This window comes from Sparus aurata, chromosome 10, assembly GCF_900880675.1.
Source record: "Sparus aurata chromosome 10, fSpaAur1.1, whole genome shotgun sequence".
Taxonomy (NCBI): Eukaryota; Metazoa; Chordata; class Actinopteri; order Spariformes; family Sparidae; genus Sparus; species Sparus aurata.
Window position 1 is genome coordinate 14393825 of NC_044196.1, and position 9909 is coordinate 14403733.

General features: G+C 38.3%; 1 protein-coding gene across 1 annotated transcript; it reads left to right on the forward strand.

Moving 5' to 3' along the window:
• Positions 1-2801: 2801 nt before the first annotated feature.
• LOC115589370 (complement C1q-like protein 3) lies at positions 2802-5712 on the forward strand. The gene is made up of 3 exons (XM_030430212.1): positions 2802-2946; positions 3605-3733; positions 5432-5712. The coding sequence occupies exons 1-3, from the start codon at positions 2844-2846 to the stop codon at positions 5710-5712; spliced, it is 513 nt and encodes a 170-aa protein (XP_030286072.1). The 5' UTR covers positions 2802-2843.
• The last annotated feature ends 4197 nt before the right edge of the window (positions 5713-9909 follow it).

Sequence of the window (9909 nt, forward strand, 5' to 3'; positions counted from 1 at the left end):
CTCTGGGCGTGTCTGGAGTGACTTCCTGTGAGGAGGCCAACTGAAACAGCATTCTATTTAATAAGACATCGACATCTAGTGGAATGTTTCAGTATAACATGCCTAAACTGAGTGCTGGAGATGGGTCAGGTTCAGTTCAACTAATTTTTTTGAAAATACTTTGACTCAAAATGTGCTTTAGGTGAGAAGTGATACGTTTCTCCATCATATGCATGGCTGCTGTTTGTTTAATAAATCAGTGACTCTGTGTTACTTTCTTTTTACTGTTGTAACCATGCAGAGGGATGTCTTTAACCCAAACCATGATCTTGATAATCTAACCAAACCTCAGTCTATACCAGTGTTGAAACAAACTCTACACATTTGTCTGCTTCATGCAACATTAATCAGGAGTTTTCAGGTAAATCTGGCTATCAATAATAACTAATGATTGTCATGGATAACTATTAAGTATAATAAAGATTCAATTTACATTGGATCACCTCGGGGTGGGTACTAAACTGTCAGGTGGTGACTCTGATTAATAATTAACTCAATAACTACAACCAAATTTACCGTTACAGCTGATAATGGTCAAAGGATATAGAATAGAGTCCTTGATGATAAGAGGTTGGCAACATTCACGCTTGTACAATGAAGGTTCAAAAGTATTTTATTTAACACGAGAAAGAACACACAATCTAACTACCATGTACTATAACTGTGTGTGTGTGTATGTGTGTGTCTGTGTGTGTGTGCAGCCTTTCTTTAGACGTTGATGCTGATTGCACAATGTATCTTAAACCATGTGAAACAACGTCACCCGAAACTCTGTGATCTGACATTTTCTCAAGAATAGCCACAGGCACATTCATTGTCGTGATCATACCCAGCATCTTGAAGTACCATCAGTCAAAAAAGGCTCAGAAGAACGGTCATGTTTTTACTTGTGTAACTATGCATATTCAGGTAATCCAACAGTGTTTTTAAGTTGTTTCTTTCGCTCAAGAAGAAGGAGAATCTTGTAAACCCAAACAAAATTTTAATCATTCAGTTAATCAGAACAATGTTTTTTTCAAAATTCAGAATCACCAAATTTGGATTTGATATGTGTGGTTGTGTTGCGTTGTTGCATGTGCATTGTTTTTGCCACAAGGGGGCAGATTAAACTGATGGGCTGCATTGACGCATGACATAATATGTGGAAGTATGTGTGCCTGGTGCTGTTACGCTGACAGCTTGTAGATGTTTTGGCCTTTTCCACTGTACAGCAATTTTCAAAAAGTAGACAGAACTAGAATGAATTGTATTTGTTGTGTTAATGTCCAAGCTGGTTCAGGACGCACAGAACCAGCCCCGTGACTGCCCAACTGTGGCCTGTACACAACCCATCAACAGTGTTGGCATATTGTATCAGGGTATATGTCACCAATTATTGACAAGAACGTACAAGTACAGCAATGCCAAAGACCTGAGCGTCATCATTCTATATTCTTCCCACCAGAAAGTATAGTAACAACTGTGTGATATTTGGGTGGCAGTAGTGAACTGTATTGTGTACGACCCCCTCTGGTCGCCAGGTGGCACAGGTAATCCACACCTCCTCTGAAGACCCTGGCCTTCACTCCACCTACAGTATAGAGACCCTGGAACACAACATGATACTGTACAAGCAGAGTCACTTTCAATAGATGAAACATTTAAAAGGCAGAAGTTCATCAAAAAGTTCAAATTGTTTGTTTTGAAACTCCCAAACCCACCCCACAGAGCAGTCTCTATGTAATCATCAATTCATATAGATCTAATAATATGGTTTCTCATAATAAATGATCTTGTTATCTCAGGAAAACATTTCTTCTTCTGTGATATTGATACAAGTAACTTGTGATCTTGAGAAATTGAATAAAAATTTAACTTGTTGCCAGTATGAAACAGAGAAATAATATGTGTGACCCATATCCCTTCAGGGCTCATACATTTCTTTCCCTGTAGGAACTTTAACATTTGTAGGTTTTGTTAAGGCGTTGGTTGTTCTGTCAATCAGTGTTTCTAATGAAATAGTTTGAGATATTGCTCAATACCTGGTCAAACTTCCATAAACCAGTCAACTGGGTGGTGCACTGCAGGCCCACAATTTCCAAAGAAAATCTGTTTTGTAAGTGTTAAGTGATAACATGATGTTGAAACAACGAAAAAAGTGGAACTCGCCTCAGGGCAGTGCAAGAAGTAGGAGAGTCTTCTAAACACACAAAAGAACATTAATCCTTCACTTGATCAGTAAAAATGTCATTAACAATCACCAAATTTGGAATCAGGACTGTACGTGTGTTTGATGTTGATAGATTAATGCTGTGTGTATAAATCTATTAGATTTAATTTTGGACACTACATGAGCTGCAGCCTCCTCAGCTTCATCTGCCAATTTTGTGCACAAAATGTCACAAATAATATCAGGCAATTTGGTGAATATTGTGCTGAATAATCACCTTCACATAAACTCATTTGCTATCACTCATCCTTTGGCTTTTGTCTTTTTACTTTCTCTATGGAAAACTAAATAAAAATTTATATTTTAGGTTTTCTTCTGTTTTTTCCTTGGTCACGCTGTCAGAGTGTTTCATAAGAAATACTTGATGAAAGTTCTGTAAATCAGTGCACAGGTTGACACAGCCTCCCATTTTCCTGAGAAATTTCTTAATCATCTTTAGAGCCAGGATGTGGGTTTTCCCACCACAAAAGATACTCTGTGATTAGTTAAGGGAGACATCTGACAACAACCTCCCATCGATTGAACAATATAAAAGCAGCAGCAGCAATCGTGTTGATCACAACTTTGGAGAGACGAGCAACGACGAGTGAAGAACATGTCCACCTCCAAACCCAACATGAGTGACCTGGGGCAATCCCTGTATGCCATGGCAGAACAACTGATAGCTTTGGAAAACAGGCTGAAGGAACTGGAGAAAGGTAAAATCAGACTTTCTTCTTCAAAATTTGAATTAATAATATATCAAAGAGCAACTTTTAGTTTCCTGTGCCTGTGCAGGAAGATGTTGTAGATTAAAAAGGAAAAAAAAACAGTGACATTAAGGAATTCATTAATGGTAATCAATATCAATATGAATTCCAGTGCTGGTTTTGACACTGATAAGGTGGAAACATCTTCATATACATGTGATGAACCTCAATCTTATAATTGTAAAAAAGCTGCTCGCTCTCCAAGGGGCCGGTAATTAACAGAAATGAGGAGACGTAACGTTCATCAGCAAGAAATTGATTCCTAACACTGTGTTGTTTCACTCCACAATGTTCAAAAGTTTGTTACTGACAACAGTTCAGTCTGTACTAAACTTCAACCACCAAGTTACTATTTAAGTCATGTTTGTATGGAACAGGATTACTATCTTTGTTTTTTCACAATTCAGACTTTAAATTCAGAATTCTGAGATCAAAGTCAGAATTAAGTCAGACTTGTGAAAAAAAAAGTCAAAACTACATTTTTTAATTGTTTTTTTGCAGTGTCCTAATCCTGTTTCTTATGTTTGTATTGTGATGAAAAACATAATGTTCTACAAGAGAAATGCTTCAATGAAACAACAGGATGAAACTATCTTGTTTCACACAGGCAAAACCAAGGTGGCATTCGGCACAATGTTAGAGAAAGGTGGGGTTCATGGATCATTCAAGACAGACGTAACTCTGGCTTACAACAAAGTGTTCACAAACATCGGTGGTGCCTACGACAGCTCTACAGGTAAGGACATCACATTCAGCCTAAATCACCTGTAACTGTTATATGGTTGATACATGTTACTGGCCAAATGAATATGCTGTATCTGTAAATCACCATTAATATATGTAATCTGATTACTATCTGTACCTGTTCAAAGTGTGACAGATTATCAAGGTTTAAATTTACTGATGACTTGTGCAGTGCCAGACCAAAAGAACAACATTAACCAGTAATATTATAGTGTATATTAACGATGAAGTATCTCGGTGCAACATAGCTGTAAAAACTTGACATCCGTACTAATGTAAAGACGTGGGAGGGACTTTTCCCATTCTAGTATGATGGCTGCAACACCAATGATAGATTACTCATTGGATCAATTTATTTAAGTTTTTTATTATCTTCAACATGTTTTCTGAAGCTGGATGAAATGGCAAAATGTTGACTTACTGATAACATTTCTGATGGTACTTTAGCCAGATTTAGAATCAAACCACCTGTTGAATGGAATCAGAATACAGGAAATGACATCTACTCTACTAAAACCTTTCCGAGAGGAGAAACTCCAAACCGGCGTTAAAATTGTCCCAAATACATTTTTTTTTTTTTTTTTTCAATTTCTTTATTCAATTTCAGCAGACAGTACAAAAAAGTACAACAGTTTCACATTTTGCCCGAGTGTCTGCATTAGAGGGAAAGAAAACCCCAACATGAATCCCACTTTCCGTACTGACAACCCATGTCAGATGTGGTCACAATAAACAACTATAGTTACATAGTAACATATGCAACATAAGTAAACGCTTAAGGTACTGTAAGACAAACTAGAGTCAAATATTACGATAAGGAAGAGAACAAAAAAAAAAAAAAAAAGAAGAAAAATAAGTTGAGGGTGGGGTTCCTCCTCCTCGGTATCATCAGGAATAACAGTAAGACTATTGCTGATGTTAGCCAGCAGTGGGTCCCAAGGTCTATGAAATGCTGTCAAAGATCCCTTCTGTGAAAACCTTAACTTCTCTATCTGTAGACATTGTAAAATTTCACGTATCCAGCTGTTGTGAGTGGGAGGAGAAACATGTTTCCATTTGAGGAGAATGGTATGCTTGGCGAGCTGGCTGGTAAAGGCCATGACACGCTATGTAGCATTGGGCAAGATTTTAGTTGGAGGGAGACCAAAAAGAGCAGTCAGGGGGTTTGGTTCTAAATTTGTCTTCAGAGCCTGTTTGAGAGTTTGGAATATATCGGGCCAAAAGTTGGTCAGCCTCGGAACCTGTGTGCATGATCAGCTGGGAACTGCTTACAGCGGTTACAACCATCACTGTGACTGGGATATATCTTTGCCAATTTAGCGTTGGTGAAATGGGCTCTATGAAGCACCTTCCACTGGAATAGACTGTGCCTGGCACATATAGACCAAGAGTGGACCAGCTTTAAAATGTCCCTCTACTGGACCTTGGTAATGTCTACCCCCAAATCTTTTTCCTATGCATTTTTAGGTGCTACAGTGGGGGCTGGACTCAGAAGTGCAATCTTATCCACCAACATTTTTAATGCTTTCTACACCCATGCATGAAGTAGATGAACTTATTTCTATTACTGAATGTTACTGCAAAAAGTATTCATCTTTGGCTACACACCTCTATCATGTTGTAATTATTAATGTCAGATTCAAAGCCTTTCAAACCAATGAAACTGATGAATTCTCTGTTGTTTTCACAGGTGTCTTCACTGCACCTGTTGCAGGTGTTTATTATTTCACCTTCTTCTATCAGGCTGGAAAAAATGCAACAAAGCTGGAGCTCTTCAAGAACAGTCAGGTTATAGTCCGGACATCAGAGGAAAAAACTTCCTATGACCCAACTGATAATGGAGGAAATGCAGTTGTCTTGCAGCTAGAGGAAAGAGACGAGGTTTATCTGCGCATGGCTGCAAATTGTCAGGTTTGGGCAGGTGAAAACCACACCTACTTCAGTGGTTTCCTGCTCAGTAAGGATCAGTGAGAATCACCTAATTCAGAAAGATATTTCCAATAACCTGAGATCAAGGATGCACCAACTATTACCATTTAAATGTACATTTAGATTAAAACAGGTGGCTGTTGTGTGATATTACTGTGATTAACCAGAATGTATAATCATTCCACTGAGTCTGATCTGTTCCTTTTACTGTTTCATGTCATTAAAGTGACAATAAATATCACAATCTGATGGTCCACAGAGGATCAACACTTTCATTTTCGACACTACCAGATAAAACTCTAATATTAAATATTAAATCATTGATATCAGGTGTGAGGGAACTTCCTGAGTTTTTCCAAAATTATTCAGCTTTTGCTTGCAGTCTTATATATCCACCATGATATTACAATGTTTAAGTTGTGGGGAAACTAAATACAAGTAAATTCATTATGAAGGAGTTCAGCCTGGAGGGGGTTCAGACCTCTTCCTGTGTGTCTGTACAACAAGAGGATATATGTGTATAGGAGTTTAAGGAGCAGGTGCAGGTGGAGGATGTTTGAGATGTTGTGATGTATGAAGGAAGAAGAACAATGTGTATTCATCCTGGAAAATGTCACGACCAGGTAAAGAAAGGTTGAATAACAGCTTGAGTGAAATCATGTACATCCTCTTGTTGTCTACAGTTAATGTGTGTTATCTCAAAGTGCTGTTAGAACTGAGGAGAGACTGCCTCTCCTCAGTCATATCTGTGTACTGCTGATGATGGCTCCTGATGCAACAATAAAGATCTGCTGAACATCTGAACAAACGGTGGTTCATGTTTTAGACTTTTAAAATCATAATATAATTATTTTTCAGCTTACATGTATGTAGCATTGTTAACGGTCTCATAATAGCAATAATTATCAACAGTCTTTTATTTTGTAGCAAATTAGCAATGTGAATCACATTGGTAACACGTTTATTAAATGTTAAATCTATAATTAACTTTAACTGAGTTTTTTAACTCTTAACAAGCAATGAAATACTTTATAAACACTTTATTTAACAGGGGTTTATTTACACCAGTTGCAACTTTATAATGACCATCCAAATAATATTTATAGATAAAAACTGCATTTATTTAAGATTTATAAAGTGTTATAAACATCAGTTGAAGCTGTACAATAAACAATTGCTTAATAAATAAATAAATTGATCCATTCATTCAACCTTTATTCAAACCACTAGAAATCTTTGAGGTCAAGCACTAATCTTCAATTATTTTGAGAGCACAAATAAAACAGTGAATTTGTTTCTGACCCTGTGGAGCAACAGGTGGCAGCATTTCTACAGTCAAACGGCATTGACAACGGACTGTAACACCATTGAAGCATGTCACCCTCTGCCCTAGAGAAACAACAACGACCAACTGGCCATAAAAGTATTAGAGAACCCTTAATGACAAGAAAAGTACTGTACAGCAATGCAAAAGACATGATCTTCATCATTTTATAGTCTTCCCACCAGAAAGTATAGTAACGACTGTGTGATATTTTGGGGGCAGCAGTGAACTGTATTGTTTTATACAGACGGGTGTTTCTGTTATTTCACCTCCTCCCCTCATTAATATAAACGGTGGAGACAAAATAATAGACACCTGTCAGTAATACAACTGCAGTCTTCAAATGACCAAACAGATAAATCAACTCCTCTCTGAAACAGTGACAACAAAACACTGAACATTTCCTCCTTCATGAAGGTAGAATTACTTACAGGACTGTTGTGTCAGACTGCATTCATTTGAACTAGTGAACCTCTTCAACTCAAATAATATGAGTTGTGTGGCTGATATCCTATTCTGACTTCAACTGTATCAGTTACTCTTTCAGGTTATCAGCTTTCATCATGAGGTGTGTCTAAAGGTACAAATTAACATAATAATGGATGTGTGAAGAGCTGGAGTGTCGATGTGGTGCTGCATGATCAGACAGACCTGGAGCATGACCGGAGTCTGCAGACAAATCCAGTCACTTTTATCCATATAGGCCAAAAACAGTAATCACATCGGCTCTGGAGGCTTCACAGTGTGCACAGTGTACGACCCCCTCTGTCCAATCCACACCTCCTCTGAAGACCCTGGCCTTCACCCCACCTACAGTATAGAGACCCTGAACACAACATGATACAGACAGAGTCACTGCAGATACAGAAACCACCACAAACTTATGATATATCAATTACACAGAGTAATTAGAGCGGCGCACCCAAACACTGTGTTGCTGGGTGCGAAATGAGAATGAGAACGGCAGCAAGTTTTGAAGAAAAGGAGCTACGAATGTCTTGTTGCAAAAGGCGAAGGTAAGCAAAATGATTTCCTCTCGTAAAATGATTTGTTGCAGGTAACCGTTTTACTGTTGTTACTCACTATGTCTCGCTATGTTTAAATATCGAGGCAAACTCACTGAAGCAGAAGCAAATATCCGAATGTCAGTATCCTAGCTAGTTCTACACAATGTTGTGATGTTAACCACGTAACTTTATCAGTCTTGGCTGTTGCATTTCGATAAATAATATGTTTATTGTAAAGTAATCAATAGTATCTATCAATAGTGTAGTGTCAAGTAGGGAGGGATGGTTACTTGTAAAATTAGATGTATGCCTCTCTTCGTTGTGTTTCTTCTTCAAGTAGTTAACATGAAATGAGGAAGGGACATTGCAGCCTTTTTTGCCACAGTAAATCAAAAAGCGAGAGAAACATTTCAAGGTATTTAGAGAGCTGAAGAGCAGGAAGAGGGAGAGCCAGTAGACTTGATGGAGGTTGGAGAGAAGGCAGGTGATAAAAGTGAGGGCACTGAGACAGAGAGGGACAGTCCAGAGGGTGAGGAGGAAGAAATAATACAGGAACAGCCAGAGGGACAGTGTTACTACCCTAGAGGTCAAATGTTTGTCTGTTTTAAATATCTCTCTTTTTACCTGAGTGAGAGTATGTGTGCGTGTGATTGGTTGCAGGTTGTCCCTGGGAGCTGATTGGTTCCTGCCTGGAAGATGAGGGTTTAAAGGCCGGCTTCTCTCCAGTTCCTGTGGGGCTCTCCTTCTCTGCTGTCCAAGACTACCAGCAGTTGTGTGATTGTGGACAAAATATTTTTGCTGATAAAACTATGTTAAGACGCTCGCTGCCGGTGGTGTTTGGGGAACAGGAAGAGGGGAGTCTCATTTTCTTGTTGCACCAGGGTTTCCCCTAGGCCCTGGTCGGGAGCTTCCATGTGGATCACGTACTGCAGCATTAGCTTTGTGATGTAGAAAAGGTGTTCTTGTTCAGGCCATTTGCAAAGCAGTGTCATCACAATTCATAGTACAGTGTGTTCATAAAATGGTGCTTTCTGCCATAAACTTTTTTTTGCGTCATTGATATGTGATTCTTATGTTGAAAAAAAAAAAACAAATACTTGGCCTACATTTTAAAATAAATGCATACAACAGTAAATGTTTATAGTTGTGCCCTATGTTCACTGTACATCTTTCCACAGATATCAGCAAGTCCAAGAACAATGTAACAGTGCAGTCCAACACTTTGATGGGAGACAGGAGACGGAGCTTCAGGCCGAACTGGTATGAGGGGGTCAGGGGTCCATGCCCACTTTTTGCAGCATTGACATACTGTATTTAATTTCTAATATTTGATGGCCTACCTTATTGTTTCAATCGATGGACTGATGTGAAGCAAAATTAAAATATTTAATCTTTAAATGTCATTTGTTTCCATTTTTAATGTGCCCCACTGATTAAACACGGGCCCCACCTTGGCCCCCCCCAGTAAAATTTGTCTAGAACCGACACTGTGTAATATAAATCAACCATATATCAAATCAATAGATAAAACATTTAAAAGGCAGACGTCCATTACAACGTTGTTCTTGTTTGCTTTGAAACTCCCAAACCCACCCCACAGAGCAGTGTCTGTGTAATCATCAATTCCTCTAAGTCTGATGATATGGTTTCTCATAAATGATCTTGTTACCTCAGGAAAACATTTCTTCTTCTGTGATATTGATAATCAGTGACCTCTGCTTTCCAGAAATCAAATAAAATGAAACTTGCTATCAAGAACAGTTCTTTCCCTGTAGGAACTTTATTTGGAGATTTTGTTAAGGCGTTGGTCGTTCTGTAAGCTAGTATTTCTAATGAAATACTTATTTCATCAATACCTTATTCATCAATACCTGGTCAAACTTTCATAAACCAGTCAACTGGGTGGTG

Coding starts and splice junctions, on each gene's coding strand:
- LOC115589370 (XM_030430212.1), top strand. CDS start 2,844: ATGTCCACCTCCAAACCCAACATGAGTGACCTGGGGCAATCCCTGTAT. Junction 2,947..3,604: donor GCTGAAGGAACTGGAGAAAG/GTAAAATCAGAC, acceptor TGTTTCACACAG/GCAAAACCAAGGTGGCATTC. Junction 3,734..5,431: donor TGCCTACGACAGCTCTACAG/GTAAGGACATCA, acceptor TTGTTTTCACAG/GTGTCTTCACTGCACCTGTT.